The sequence below is a fragment of the Sorex fumeus genome, unplaced genomic scaffold (assembly GCF_029834395.1).
Source record: "Sorex fumeus unplaced genomic scaffold, SorFum_2.1 ptg000081l, whole genome shotgun sequence".
NCBI lineage: Eukaryota > Metazoa > Chordata > Mammalia > Eulipotyphla > Soricidae > Sorex > Sorex fumeus.
Genome location: NW_026606138.1, coordinates 14,865,431 through 14,881,966, shown reverse-complemented (window position 1 = coordinate 14,881,966; position 16,536 = coordinate 14,865,431). Strand labels below are relative to the sequence as shown.

General features: G+C 44.3%; 1 protein-coding gene across 1 annotated transcript in view; it reads right to left on the bottom strand.

Moving 5' to 3' along the window:
* The window catches only part of ADAM10 (ADAM metallopeptidase domain 10), a 119,047-nt gene that overhangs the window by 67,764 nt on the left and 34,747 nt on the right, over positions 1-16,536 (bottom strand). The window contains exons 3-4 of the mRNA XM_056130842.1: positions 7,818-7,936; positions 1,381-1,539 (exon numbers count right to left, since the gene is read on the bottom strand). Coding sequence (XP_055986817.1) covers positions 1,381-1,539; positions 7,818-7,936 — 278 coding nt within the window. The remainder of the gene's footprint in view (positions 1-1,380; positions 1,540-7,817; positions 7,937-16,536) is intronic.

The following is a 16,536-nucleotide window of genomic DNA, read 5'->3' as shown; positions in this document are numbered from 1 at the left end:
AGGGAGGGGAGGGGAGGGGAGGGAAGGGCAGGGAAGGGGAGGGGAGGGGAGGGGAGAGGAGGGGAGGGAAGAGCAGGGGAGGGGAGGGGAGGGAGGGGAGGGGAGGGGAGGGGAGGAGAGAGGGGGCGAGTAGACAAAATAAATTATATTCTAAATTGTAACAGAGTGTGGCTAACATGGTATTTGAGGACTGTTTAGAATAAAGGTAAAGGTAAAGGCCCTCCCGTTGATCGTCGATTTGCTCGAGCGGGCCCAGTAACGTCTCCATTGGAGACTTTGTTGTTACTGTGTCTGGCATATTGAGTACTCTCGGTAGCTTGCCGGGCTCTCCGAGAGGGGTGGAGGAATCGAACTCGGGTCGGCCATGTTGGCCGCTTGTAAGGCGAACGCCCTACCCGCTGTGCTATCGCATACCAAGGAAAAAAAAGGAATCAAATAGGGATAAATAAAATATGGACAAGCATGAAAGTTTGATGGACCCGAGTATCTGAAATCATAAGTATGCTCAACCTAGAATATTATGCTATTTTCCATAGTAATCCAGCATCAAAGATAACAAGCTCCAGGACAAACTGAAGTACAAAATCAAAGCTAATGAAGAAAAACATCAAAGTGGTTAAGGTTTTCCAGTACATTACTAGGGGTAAGAATGAGATTACTGACAATATATATCTGGCTGTAGAAATAAAACTGAAGCCAGGAGGAAGCTGTCAACTTAGGAAAAAAGGCAAAAATTGAGACAGTTGTCGTACAGTCATATTTTATTTATACGATTATCCAAGCAGTATATAAATTAGAGAATTGTACTTCTATATTTCACTAAAGTATTGCTGTGATTACATTACTATGGATATTAAGACAATAGGAGAATTTAAAAATGCAGTCAAAATATTTTCTACCTTTATAACACAGAAAAAGAACTATGCAAGCAAATTACCATCATATAAAGACACCAGACAGGTCAAAACTCCATAATAAATCGACATAAAATACCCCTTAAATACAGAATGTCTACAGCGACACACTTAAGAGAGCGACACTTTGGCAGGCCACATAGACAAGCAATAAGCAGCACTGACTAGCTAGTACTTGAATACAGATTTCCCAGTTCAATCAGAATTGGATGACACACAGTTCAAATAGAATTAGCTACACCACATTAACAAAGTAGAACTGGTATGGATTGACAAGGAAATAGCCTCATTATGTAGTTCTATTATTCACTAAACTGAGACTTTATAAATTAAATTTAAACTATTTTCCTAGCCAGATTAATAGTTTAGGAAAGAAATCAGTTTAGGTTTCATTTGCTGCCACAAAGCCTTAACTATTTTAAATGCCCTTTTACAAAATTTTACTTGGGAACTTTTAAATACTTACTAATATCATCTTCATGATAAATGACAGAGTGGAATGGAAGAGCTCGGTCTTTAATATATCTTTCTGCTGGTTCAACATAAAATGTGCCACCTCGAGTCTGAATGAATCCTTCGAATCTTCCATCAATAACAGATCCATGGCTAAAAGTTCCTTCTTCACCTATTAATGAAAGCAACAAACTCTTTAAAATTTAATTTTCACATGGATGTTAAATTCATTCTTCTTTTAAAATCCATTCTTACATATTTCTTTTCCTCAATACATAAGTGTAATGGGGAAATTAATTTTCACACAAAATATAGCAAGCTGAATTTGAGATGTGAACAACAACTAGTACTTAGCTAGGACATATACAATTACCAGCCACTAAAAAAAAAAAAAAAAAAAACAGAATTTCTGGTGTCATTAAGAGACCCCGGAAATCTGGGATGCAGTATCTGTTGGGAGCAGTGAGAGAGCACAACAGGGCTGGCCTGGGTTCAATTCCAGCAGCACAAACGGTCTCCTGATAACTACTGGGTATGCGTACCCCCCCCCCCCAAATAAATAAGTAGTTATATTAAACTTGGAAAGAAGTGGAGAGACAGCTCAATGGGCGAGGGGGCACGGTCTACACACAGGAGCTCTGGGTTTGATCCCAGCTCTCTGCGGGTCCCAGAGCATCTCCAGAAAAATAACCTGAGCACAGTGCCAGGAGCAGTACCGCAGGATGGGCCTCCAAAACCAAACCAAACTTACAAGAGAAAAGAGATCCAATGACAACACATACACTTTCAAACGAAAGACATTAAGAATGTTTTGAAATGTTGCTCCAGGAGCCGATGTGGTTGAGTGGGAGCCCCACCCCTCACAGGTAAGGACATAGACTCAATCCTCTCACACTGAACACATATAAAAAGTGACATTTTTCTTTAAAGACTGTTCAAAGTTCATTTCACACCTGACAATCTGCATCAGCATTTTGGGTTTCCTACCACTGCTATGTTCTAAAAGTGTCTAACTGTTCTAATTAGAATAAGAGTATTCCAACAATCTTTTTTGTTTGTCTGGGGGCCACTGCTGGCAATGCTCAGGGATTACTCCTGGCTCTGCACTCAGGAATTACTTCTGGCAGTGCTCAGGAGATCATGGAGGCTGCCAGGGATTAAACCCAGGTTGGCTGCATGCAGGCCTGGCACCTTACCTACTGTACTATCTCTCCAGCCCTGCAACAACCCTCTTTAATATTAAATAAAGGCCAGGGATATGATCAACAACAGACAACTTGCCCTGTAGATGTGAGACCCTGGATTCAGGCACTGTCCCCAGTAAAACAATAACACAAAACAAAAAACGAAACCCCAGGGAGATAGCTCAAAGGTCTTGGGTGCCTGGTTGGTAGCCGCAGGTTCAATCCCTGCACCACACCCTACCCTGACCCCAAGCACCACCAAGAGCGGGTTCCCCCAAGCACCAAGAGAGGAGAAGCTTCTTTGGTGTGGCCCAAAACTGTTCTGAGCATCCGTATGTTCCCCTGAGCACCGCCATGAGTGATTTCTGAATAGAGTCAGGAGTAACCCATGAGTATTGTCAGGTATGGTCCAAAAAATGAGCAGTGAACCCCACACACATACAGAGATGTTGAGCTACAAGTCTGAAACTCTAGAATGCTGCAGACAAATGATGATTCAGAAAGCAGGAGTTACACTTCACTGAAGGAAATAATAGAAAGAAGGGGGCAAAAAAGACACTGGTTCTTAATATAGTCACAAAGAAAAGTTGAAGACCAAACATCAGAAAATAGAAATGGGAAGTATAAATTTAAAAGTTAAATTTGCCTGAGGCCAGAGTGATAGCATAGCAAGGGATGCACTTGCCTTGCACAGAGTTGACCCAGGTTCAAACCCCTGGCACTACTTAGGGTCCCCCAAGACAAACCAGGAGTGACCTCTGAGTGCAAAGGCAGGAGTAAGTCCTGATCACTGATGGTGGGCCCCCAGTCCTGGGAGGGAGGGAGGAAGGGAGGGATGGAGGGAGGGAGGGAGGGAGGGAGGGAGGGAGGGAGGGAGGGAGGGAGAAAATAAGATAAAATAAAATGGCACTGGGGAGATAGCTCAGAGGGCTGGTATGCATGCTTTGCATGAAGAACGCCCAGGTTCAATCCCCAGCACCACATCCTCTGAGCACTGCCAGGAGATACCCTTGAGCACTAAGTCAGGAAAAACCCCTAAAAACCCCAGACATGGCATTAAACAAACAACAACAATAACAAAGAGGCCCAGAGAGACAGTACAGGGCTAAGACATTTGACTTGTGCTTAGAGACCCTGATTCTATCCCAAACACCAAAGAAGTTCCTCTGAGCACCACCATGAGTGATCCCTGAGCACTCACAGGTGTGGACCAAGAAAAATAAACTATAACCACAACTTAGAAATTTTAGTTTTATATGAGTATGTCCATTCAGTATCATGACATTGTGAAAAATCAAGTGTGTGTGTGTGTGTGTATGTGTGTGTGTATGGATATGTCATTCCCAACATTCTCCCTTCCGAAATCCAACACGCCATTTTGTCAGTAAAGAAGCAAATAGCACCCGGCCCAGACAACGTCAGACCTGAACACCTGAAGAACCTGTTGTCATCAATACACTGGCTCGGCTCTTCACATGTACTGTCTGAATGCAAGTTCCATCCCAATGGAAAACCAGCAGGACTGTACTACTGTACAAGAAGGGAGACATTCATGACATTGGCAACTATCGCCTGAACTGCCTGCTGTCTGTCATCTACAAGCTGTTCATTCAATCATCCTGAATAGGATTGGCAGAACACTAGATGAAGGACAACCATGCGAGCAAGCCGGGTTCCACAAAGGATTCAGCACCATCGACCATATTCACGATAACCAAGTTCACTGAAGTTTCTCAGGAGTTCAAGATGCCACTCTGTCTAACGTTCACTGATTTAAAGAAGGCCTTTGATTCTGTTGAGACTGAAGTGGTCATCAAAGCCCTAGCCAGACAGGGTACAAACTCAGTACATCAGGATCCTCTGTGAGCTGTATTACAAATTCACTACCAGGATCTCACCATTCTACAAGGAAGTGATCATCCATGTCAAGAGAGGGATTCGGCAGAGTGATACCATTTCACTGAAGCTACCCTCGAGAACGTCATGTTACGACTGGAATGGGAAGGAATGGGAGTGAAGATAGACGGTGAGCAACTACACCACCTCCGCTTTGCTGATGACATCGTTCTAATAACACCAAACGTTAGCCAAGCGGCACAAATGCTGGCCGACTCCGACCATGAGTGTGGAAAGGTCGGACTACAGCTAAATCTTACGAAGACAGTGTTTATGAGAAACAGTCTCATTCCTGACATTTCATTTGCTTTCAACAGAACGAACATCTCCAAATGCAACAGTTATGTGTATCTGGGTCGAGAAGTCAATATGACGAATGACCTGGCACCTGAGTTGCGCAGGAGGAAGAGAGGCTTGGAACGCCTTGGAGCGTCAAAGAAATAGCTAAGAGGACAAAGAACCTCCGACTCTGGGCACATTTCTTTGATTCTACTGTTCTTCCTGCATTAACATATGCCTCAGAGACCTGGGCCCTGAAAAACAGGATGAGAACACTATTCGGGTTTCCCAAAGAGAAATCAAAAGAGCTATGCTTGGAGTATCATGCTTCACTCAAATGAGATAAAGAATCAGGAGTTCCGACCTCCATCGACGATCAAGAATCAGGGACACTGTCTTCATTTGCCAAAGCATCGAAAATTAGATGGGCTGGACACGTAATGAGATTTGGAGATGACCGCTGGAATAGAGCTGTTACTGACTGGATTCCACGGGACATCAAAAGATCGTGTGTGGGGGGGGGGGGGGTAAACTCTAAATAATAGTGGTGAATCTTTTATTGAAACAATGAATCTAATCAAAGCAGATAGAGTGTTAACTAGAATTCATCTGCTTCACAGGGACGGGGAGGGGTGGAGGGTGGGGTTTTATTGGGGTTCTTCATGGTAAAAAATAAGTATTGGTAAAGGGAAATGTGTTTGATATTTGCATGACTGAGACATAAACCTGAAAGCTTTGTAACCTTTCCCACAGTGATTCAATAAATAAATAAAAAAAAAAAAAAAAAACAAAAGATCGTGTGGCCGCCCACCTACGAGATGGTCAGACTTCTTCATCAAGACCCTGAACGATTGGTTTGAGGCTCTTCGTGTTCCTAGAATGAGCAGATGCCACTGGGCTGCACTAGCACGCGACGGGGATGAATGGAGACATTACTGGCGCCCTCTCGAGCTAATCGATGAGTAACAGGATGTCAAGTGATCAAGGGATAACCACAACTAAAAAGCAAAATCTAGTAAATGAAATAAAATAACGTGAAACCAGTTTGACAGTAAAATTCCAGTCGAGATAGCTGTGAGATGGCCCAGAAAGCTGGCACATGGCCAGCAGGCCCCAGGTCCAAGCCCTGGCGCCACGTGCTGCCCCACCCCCCAGCACTGCTAAGTGCAGCCGAGAGTCAGGAGCACTACCCGGGCTCCAACTGTTCACTGCCCCTCCCCACCAGGTCTGGCAAAGGGCACACCACGCCAGGGCATCAGGGGGCCGGGGTTGGGGGGTGGGGAGGGCAGGAGGGTACAACAGCGGGGATGCCTAGGCCCCAGCACTCCTGGGGCAGGTCCCAAGCAGCAACTCAGCATCAGGAGAAATGAACGCATCAATAAGTAAGAACTGTTATGAGAAATAAAACACTTCTATGAACCAAGCTTAGTATACGAATGAGAAATTTTAAGATGGTAATGTCATCTCGTGCCTGGCCGAATCCCTGGGCAGAGAGGGAGCCAGGCTCTGCCCCAGAGCAGGCTGTTGCGGCCAGGTGGTGCCTGCAACACAGCACACCGCTTCTGTCTCCCCGGAGCAGGGCCAGGTGCAGCCCAGGCCTCACCCCAAGGTGCTCAGGCTGACTGCGGGCCTGGGGGCGATGCTATAACCCAGGCCCAGCAGCACTCAGGGGCGTCATGCCGTGCTGGGGAACAAAACGAGGGTTCTGCACATGGCAAGCAGGTGCCTTACCCCTCAGCTACCTCTCAGCCCTGCAGATGTTCCTTCACACACTGATGCTCCAGGCCTGTGGATACAGTTCAGCTGCGGTGCCCTTGCCTTGCTGCGAGGCCCTGATACCACACACACACACACACACACACACACACACACACACACACTTGATTTTTCACAATGTTATGATACTGAATGTACATACTCATATAAAACTAAAATTTCAAAGTTTAACTCTACTTAATAACTGGGTATCATCTTGAGTATTTATTAATATATAAAGTTATATCAAGAGGAATAGAGCGATAGTACACAGGTAGGGTGTTTGCCTTGCACATGGCCAACCTGGATTTGGTCCCCAGCATCCCATATGGTCCCTCAAACTCTTCCAGGAGTAACTCCTGAGTGCAGAACCTGAAGGAACCCCTGAGCATCACCAAGAGTGACACCACACACAAAAAAAGAAAAAAAGAAAAGAAAGGAAAAATCAATTACAGGATTGTAAAGCAACTAGGACATTTGCTTTACATGCAGTCAACCCTGGTTCGATCCAAGACACAAACCCTGAGCACAGAACCTGGAGTAAGCCCCGAGCATAGCCAGGTTGGCCCCAAAACAAAACAAATCAAAAATGTTCAAGGCTTTGGAGAAGGACCAATATTACAGTGGGGAGGGTATTGGTCTTGTATGAGACTTACCCAGGTTCAATCCCCAGTACCCCATATGGTCCCCCATGCACAACCAGGAGTAATTCCTGAGCACAGAGCCAGGAGTAAGCCCTGAGTACCATTGGGTGTGACCCCTTCCCACCCCCAAATAAAAAAAGTAATAAATGTTATAGCACAAAACTTTACAGGGCACTTCTCAAATACTTACAGAAAATAATTGGTTTTAAAACATCTTTAAAACTTCTGTAAGTGTTCTGATCTTCCCACACAACTGAACTGCAAAATGTAACCTTCTGCTGGGCAAACTGTACCCCACGCCCCCCAAATAGAATTTTTATCTGGTGTAACTGAAAAATGTAACCTTCTGCTGGGCAAACTGTACCCCACGCCCCCCAAACAGCATTTTTATCTGGTGTAATAAAAAAGGAGAACTGAAACATAATCGAAGCCATTACTATTTTTTTCAATCTAACAATTTGGAGGTACTGAGTCAAAAACTGCATACCTTTTAGAAGTCATATGTGCATAATTCAACATTAAGCATGAATTTAAAGATAGGTTCAAAGATCACTTCATTTTTTTCGCCATATGTATCAAATCTCCTCAGAATTTCTCCTACTTTTTAAAAACAACCTGGCTATACCCAAATTTTATATGTGTCCTTATACAGAGAAAATTAAAGAAAAGGGTTCTTTTATGGTTCAACTTACCATAAATATGCCCAGTGTAAATATGAGAGGTATCATAATCAAGTACTTTATTTGATGTCTCTACTTTAAATTCATCACTGAAAAGGGAAGTGTCCCTCTTCATTCGCAGGTTGAAATGTCTGTAAAACAGGATGGAAAAGGGGGAAGATGAAATTTAAAGGATCCAAATCTTAAACAATTTTTCAAACCAAAAATTCCGTAAAACAGAACTGTTTCACACAATCTATTTGGGGAATATAGTTACCAAGATTTGCTTATAAAATGTCTGCTCTAAAATTTAACTCAGAAGTTGTGATACAATTCTGTATTATGTACAATGAAATAGTAACTGTGACATATTTAAAAAATAAATGTCTATAGTCTTAATTCCCACATGGTAAAATTACAACAGCAACCAAGTCGCTCGGAGATAAAAAAAAAAAAAAAAAAACTAGCTTAGTATCTACTATGATGCACCACTGCTTGTCTCTCACTCTCTAGTAACTTCCACAGCATTCTCACATTCTCATCTCATTTCTCTCTCTTTCTCTCTCCCCCTCCCTCCCTCCTTCTCCCCTCTCCCCCTACTTGCTCTCTCCTCTCTCCACCCTCCCTCTGTCTTTCTCTCTCCCGCTCTCTCCCCCAGTTGCTCTCCTCTCTCTCCTCCCTCATCCCTCCTTTCCTCCCTCCCCCCCCCCCCCCCCCCGTTTTTGGTGATGAGCGGCCACCTACACAGCAGTCCAGTGTAGGGCCTGGGCGCAGCACTGCTCAGGGCTGCCTGCAGTGCCTGGATCTCAGGAGCACAGTCCTGGGTGCCCAGGAGGGCGGGTGGTGCCAGGACCCACAGTGGGCCAGGAGCATCGGGCACATGCCAGCAGGTCTTCTAACTGCTCTACCATCTCCCAGCCCACCGTTGCCAATTTCCTAATTTTCACCGTCAAAGATCAGAGTGATATTAATAGTAAATCTTTTCTATTTCCCTTCAGCTAAATCAGCATACATATCTTCTTATATGTTCATTTCAGAAGCTCAGAAAGAAAAAAAAAGGGGAGGGAAGCCCTGAGCAGTGCCCGGGGAGTATGCGTGGGGTGGCGCAGAGGAGCAGAACACTGTCTCAGAGCCGCGCGGCCCTGGGTTCCAACCCAGCCAGACTGAACCGGACCCACCTGAATTGCCCTTTATTAAGGAAAGAGAAAGACCAAATTATTTAAGTGACTTTAAACTTCAAATTAAGGATTTAGAGTCCGGTTCGGAATCAGACTGGAGGGGCGCCCTTCTCGGTGTTCGGGGCTAGCCGCCCTGCACCCAGCCGTGCCGGCGAGAGAACCCAGGGTCTGGTGTGCCAGGCACCGCGCCACCCCCGCCCACTGCGCTCTCTCCCATGGCCCACGACGTAGTCCTTGCTCGGCCACTGAGCGACAGCGAATCTTAAGCCTAAAATGCATGGACCCACAATTCCTGTTTGGGAAGAAATGAAGATAATACAGTGCACTTTACAGAACCATTCTGAAGATTGGAGATAATAATACATGTAAAAAAATATTCAAATATGACCTGGTATATAGGAGATATACAACAAATGACAGCAACTTCGCTGTTACTAAACGCTTTAAACACAGAGAGAGATGGGGGTGGGAGGGAAGCCCTACAGCCAGGATGCATGTGCTGCACAGTGCCATCCCCAGATCGCTGCCAGGAGACCCTCTGGCGCACTGAGGCGGGAACAGTCCCCAAACACATCCCAGAGTGGCCCCAACCTCCCACACACATAAACACAGGAGGGGATTGGAGGAGGAGAGAAAGAGGGCATGGCTTGGGCGCACAGCTCGGCAGCAGAGCACCAAACACAGATCTCTCACCGCAGGGGTAGGGGAACAGGCAGAGGAGGGGACGGGCAATCGGTACGTAACACAATTTCTACTTGATGAATTCAAACCAAAGTCTTAAATTAGACAAATCCCAAATTTTAATGGGAAATGACCAAGATAACCATACACTGATAATGGAGGTACAAAATGGAGCAATCACTTTCGACAATTGGCACTTTTTAACTTTCTTTTTTTGGGGGGTGAGGGGGATTGGGTAACACCCAGGGGTTTACGCCTGACTCTGCACTCAGGGACCACTCCAAGTGGGGCTTTGGGTACTATATGCAGTTCTGGGAACCAAACCCAGGCCGGCTACATGCCAGGTAAGCACGTTAGCCCTGTACTATCTCTCTGAACCCAGAAAACTGGCTGTTTTTTATGAAGTTAAACATATAAAAACCCTCTGACCCACAATTTCACTCAAGGAGAAATGAAAACAGAAAACATCTGTCACACAAACAGCTGAACACAAACGTTCACTGTAGCTTTATTCAAACTGGGCATATCTTGAAATATCAACAAGCAAAGAGATTTTAACATGTGAAAAATGTGGTGTATTCAAACAATGGAAAACTATGCAGCAATAAAAAAGACCAAGCTACTAAAAACACAAATTTCGTGAAAAAAAAAAAAGAATACATACAGTAAAATTTCACATAAATTTTATTAATTTTAGAATAGTCAAAATAGCCAAAATAGTAATTCTAGAATAGTCAAAAATCTATCAGTAGTGGCCGCAAGCAGATCAGCAGCTGCCCGCAAGAGAGAGAACAGGGACAAAGGGGCAGGGCAGGACTTTCTGCTCTGAGAGGAACATCCTATGTTTAGTCTGAATGGTGATGCCACAAGTATATACATCTGCCAATGCTTCAACAAAACGAAAAAGTACAAATAAACTCTCACTTCATATAGATTGTGGGTTCTTGGAAATGGCTACTTTAAAAGAAATGATCTATAACAGAACCTATTTTACTATATATAGTTAATCAATGCAGAGTTAAGTTTCTATAGCATATTTCTGGTCACGAAAAAAATTATCAAACTTCTGGATAAAGACCTGAAACATTTCTAATACTCTACAGCCATCTGTTTATCCATGTGTTCACTTTCCAACCGTCCACTCCAGTCAGGTCTGGGTGGAGAGACCTGTGCGGCAGCACACAGGCAGGGCTGAAACAGGAGACCATCCTTACACGGGGGTGGGTACAGCAAAGCATCCCAGACCTCACAGCTAGAAGGGATGCCAAGACATGACAACAAACCTAATGGGCACCTCTTTGGGATGCAAAGAGAACACCCCGAGAACACCCACATAGACATGAGGAAAAGATACAAATCCCAAGCAGACACAGCTAGGAATCACTTTTTTTGCTTCCACTGACAATGAAATGATGCTAAATGAAATAGAATTTAAGAAACTGCTGTATACTCTCTGTAAGTTTGCTTCAATGCAGTTGATCTTGTAGGGGCTTTTTTTTTGGGGGGGGGGCCTTTTTGGGTCACAGCCAATGATACTCAGGGGTTACTCTTGGCTCTGTACTCAGAATTATTCCTGGCGGGGCGGATCAGAGGAAATGCTGGGGATCAAATTCAGGTCGGCCACGGGCAAGGCAAATGCCCTACCCACTGTACTCTCATTCCAGCCCAATCAAGTTGATTTGAAAGCTGGAGACAAAGTGACAGAAAGCACAGCGTGTAGGGTACTTGCTTGCATACAGCCAAACCAGGTTCAATTCCTGACTGGAGGGTTCCCTGAGCACAGAGCCAGAAGTGATGCCTGAATGTGGTCCAAACCCAAAAATACTAAATAAACTTTACTTTTAAGGAAAAAAACCCTAATTTTTCAAGTGAATAGAGGTGAAGCAGCTACACAAATTAGCTTCAGAAAGCGTGTCCCTCTTGAGCATACTTCATTTCCTGCCAATCTTGGCACCCTCTGACTTGGACACTGAACTCATTTTCTACCTGCCAAACTCTACAGCACAAACCCTTAGGGTTCCCTTGGTGCTATTAGAAGGACTCACATTAGGACAACCTCAGAGCCATATGCTTCCAAGCTCCCAAATCAAATAATTCACGAGTTAGAACATATCCTCTAAATGGGAATCTACCAAGTTAAAAATAGGCTACCCTGACCAAACAGGAAGTCTGCCTGAATTCTTGTTGCACATCCTGACTTTTCATAAGTTATGTCTGACATTACTAGACAGGACATTCCAGATAATATATGCAGGCTGTATTCTTTATATAGACACACTATTCTTTTTAAAAACTGCAATATTTTGAAATTTCATTATGCATTTTTCTTTCTAATTAATACCAGCAAAAGAGCATCTTCATTAAACAGAATAAACAATAAATTCCAAAGACTTCAACTATGCTATCACTCAGGAATTATTAATCAGCAAAGCTATTGTGTCTTAAACCCATTAAAGTGAGAGTTCTTGTGTTCCACATGACCAAAAAAAAAGGGGGGGGGTTGATGATTTCAGGAAGGTATATAAATTCAAGAATAATTTATGTCCACTGAGCACAACTGAGGACAGCTCTGGGTGTTCAGGGCTATGTGGGATGGAACATCCAAGACTGAGCAACACCGGGTGTGGCCCCAACCGAAAGAAACAGAACAGCTGGCACTACGAGAAGGGAGGCAGAAGCAGATCCGGGCCTGGGGCGCTACGAGGTTGAGCCCCGCACAGCCCCACAGACTGAGTACAGTCCCGGCAGCATTAACACTGGGGTACCCGGTTTTACTTTCAGGCATGTGCAATCTCCTGCACACCACAACCTAGTAGGTGTGAGCCCCAAACCAAGTGAACACATCTCTGGCACTGCCACAGCATCAACTTAAGAAAGGAGAAAAAACTTTTTAATTTAATCAAAATGAAAGGTCATGGGCGGGGGAAATGACTCAACAGGCTGAAATGCATGCTTTCCACACAGCAGCCCTGAATCCAATGTCTACATAGTCCCCGTGAGCCCCGAGGAGCAACTCCCACTCCCAGTACTAAGCCAGGGGTAGCCCCCAAGTTATAGTGGGCACAGCAGCCTCCTGAAAAAAAAAAAAAAGGAGTACAGAAAATAAAAACAAGATGATTGTTCAAAAACAACTGAGAAAACAAGATATGTAAAAAGACGAGACTTTAAAGTATATGCATATACTAAAAAGGAAAACATTGAATAGTATACATTCTCATGTATTATTTCTACTATCTTTTCAAATCCCACTGTGAAGCAGTATTTCAGAAAATCTGTGCCTCTCTTCAATGACAAGTGCCATGAAAAGCAATAAATTAAAACACTGAATTCAAACAATGAAACTTTAATTACTATACACACGCACACGCTACACGAATCTCATAGGAGGCCAGAACACATGTTTGCATGCAGGAGGCCTGTAGTTAGTCCCTGACACTACATTGTTCCCTGGACACCAGAGAGCTTGGTCAACCCCCCACCCCCACCCCCCCAAAAAAAAGAACAATTGTTCAGAACTGGAGAGATAGTACAGGAAAGGTGCTTGCCTTGCACATGGCCAATCCAGGTTCAATCCCCAGCACCCTATATGGTCCCCAAGCACTGCCAGGAATAATTCCTGAGTAGAGAATCAAGAAAAACCCCTGAAAAGCTCCAGGTGCAGTCCAAAAACAAAAACAGAAGAAAAAAGAAAAAGAACAATTGCCAAAATGAGTAGAATATTCCAGACTATTTAGTATTTTAAGCTCAAAACCTATTTCCTAATAGTTTGGTGTACTTCATTTTGTAACAAGTTAATATAAGCAAATAACTTCCTTTTTCTGACAAACTCTATTAGGGGCAATCCTAAACAAAAGTATTAATTATTGGGTCAGGGAGAAAATACACCACATGGTCCCCTGGGCACTGCTGAACACAATTCTCACACCCTAGACCAACAGAACCACAAGGAGCCCCTGAGCACTATGAGAATATGACCAAAACACTCTCTTCCACCACCAAAAAATAAATAAAAATATATAGCATTTCCCTTGAAAACACTTTAAGCCTATAAATGTCGAAGGTTCTTCTTACTGCTTCACCCAGTCAATCAACATCATTTAAATGACCACTCTGGGTAGAACATCACTTAAATGACCACCATCCGTGTAAAACATGAATATAACTCAGGCTGCGCCCTTCATGCTCACAGGAAGCAAAGGGCATGTGTATGCAAGCCAAGTAATAATAAAATGTTGTGACAAATGCTACGATTCACACATAGAGAGGTGAGTGATCAGACTGGAGAAGCGACTAGCAGTCCACTGATCAGAAGTTATCCAAGGGAAGCAATTTTTTTTTATTTATTTTTTATTTGTGAAACACCATGAGGTACAGTTATAGACTTACAAATTTCTGTGCTTGGGTTTCAGTTATACAATGATCAAGTACCCATTCCTCCACCAGTGCCCATTTTCCACTACCATGGGTCCCGGTATCCCTCCCACCCCCCCCATCCCCCCCATCCTACCCTGCGTCTGTGGCAGGGCATTCGCTTTTGTTCTCTCTCCTTTTGTGTGCTGTGTTTGCAAGAGAGGCATTGAGTGGCAATCATGTTTGGTCTATAGTCTACTTTCAGCATGCTTCTCCCATCCTGGGAGGATCCTCCCAACACCCTTTATTTGGTGCTCCCTTCTCTATCTGAGCTCCCTTTTCCCCTAGCATGTGTGGCTGGCCTCCAAGTCACAGAGCAAAATTCCTGGTACTTATCTCGGCCACTCTTGGGTGTTAGTCTCCTATTTTGTTACTTTATGTTCCCCAGATGAATGTAATCTTTCTGTGTCTATCCCGCTCTTTCTGACTCATTTCAAGTGAAGCAATTTTTAAAATCATGAAAACTCCTCATTTCTCTGGAAAGCTCAGGAATGTGCTTTATTCCTAAAATTTATTATCAAAAAAAAAAGGGGGGGAGGGATAAGGAGTATTGGGGCAAACCCACTGCGGCTCAGGACCTCTCCTGGCCTGGCGCTGGGGATCAATCCTGGCAGAGGCCCCAGGAAGCAAGCCCAGGGCTCCAGCACACACACGCTCTCCAGGGTGGCTGTGAAGCCACCAGTACGTTCACGGTCAATGGATACTCGGAAATTAAAACATCTGCCTTTCCTCAGCAACTAGACAAATGGCCTGGATGAAACTTTTGTTTCTGAAGAGCTTTATTCCAAAGGCAATAATATCGAGTTAAAGATTATTGGCATTTCATTATTTAATACTTCATTTCAGCCCCCTGAAATGGGGGCTGGAGTGATAGCACAGCAGGTAGGGTGTTTGCCTTGCATGTAGCCAACCCGGGTTCGATTCCTCTGTCCTTCTCAGAGAGCCCGGCAAGCTACCAAGAGTATCCCGCCCACACAGCAGAGCCTGGCAAGCTCCCCATGGCGGATTCAATATGCCAAAAACAGTAACAAGTCTCGCAATGTAGACGTTACTGGTGCTCGCTGGAGCAAATCAATGATGAACTGGACTACAATGCTACAGTGTTACAATACTTCATTTAACATAAAATGCAAGGTTCCCTTTTTTATTAGGAAATGTGGAAGCCAGACTGGATGTTTGTTCACGAGCTGATTTATGAAATAAAAACAGGGACAGAAGGCAGTGCTTGGTGAAAGTGAATGCACACCTGATCCCGCTCTGTACCCAGCACCACAGTAGCCTGAGATCTGCAGAAGGTGATTCTGGAGGCCCAGAGTACCACTTGGGGGGTCAGGGCATCCCCAGTACTGCAGGGTCCAAGTAACACCACCTTATGCTGCCCTTGCAGTGACTGACGGGCCCACAGTCACACCCAAACAATGTTCATGGTAAGCTTGATCTTCAAGTCAATCGCACAGCTTGATCTATTATGACTTTTCAGAATCACTTCTTTTTAATCTGTATAATTAATGATAATTAACTGTAGCACCATAGCATTGTCCCACTGTTCTCCCGTTGTTCATCAATTTCCTTGAGCCACCCAGTAATGTCTCCATTTTGAGACTTGTTGTTACTGTATTTGGCATATTGAGTAAGTCACGGGTAGCTTGCCAGGCTTTGCTGTGCAGGCGAGATACTCTCGGTAGCTTGCTGGGCTCTCTGAGAGGGGCAGAGGAATCAAACCTGGCTCGCCCAAGCAGGCTGCATGCAAAGCAAATGCCCTACTGCTGTGCTATCGCTCCAAATAGCCAAACTGAAACATAAATGAAAATCCCAGTTAGGAGGGTTTGCTTTGGGGTGTGTGGGGGGGAGGGGAGAGATTTGGGTTTGGATTTTTTTTTTGGTGTGGGGGGGGTGTTCATTGTTGTTACTGTTGTTTGGTTTGGGGGGCCACACTCAATGATGCTCATGGCTTACTCCTAGCGTAGCACTCAGGAATCGCTTGGGCTCGGGGAACCTTAAGGGATGCCGGGATCAAACCAGCGTGGGCCATGTGCAAGGCAAGCGCTCTAACCTTTCCTACTTTTAACAGGAAATCTATTACTATACTATATACAGGTCGCACATAGGCCTGTATTTCAAGGAAAGAGAGAAATAGAATTATCAATTCATCAAATAGTTTTATACAAAGTATATCAGATGACCATGTTTGGGGCACAAGTTCTACGATGATATGAGTACATAAGTATTAAAGCTAACATGAGAGGGCTACAGAGCTAGGACAGCAAGTAGGGTACTCGCTTTGCACATGGCTGCCCAGGGTTCCATACCCAACACTGCATATGGTCCCCTGAGCTCTGATCCCAGAGCAGAGCCAGGCGTAAGCCCTGAGCGTTGCCAGGTGTGGCCCAAACAGCAAAACAAAAGCAAACAAAAACCTTGACACAACAAAACAGAATGACTGAATTTAGATCTATTCTAAAACTGTACTTTTTATTTAGTTA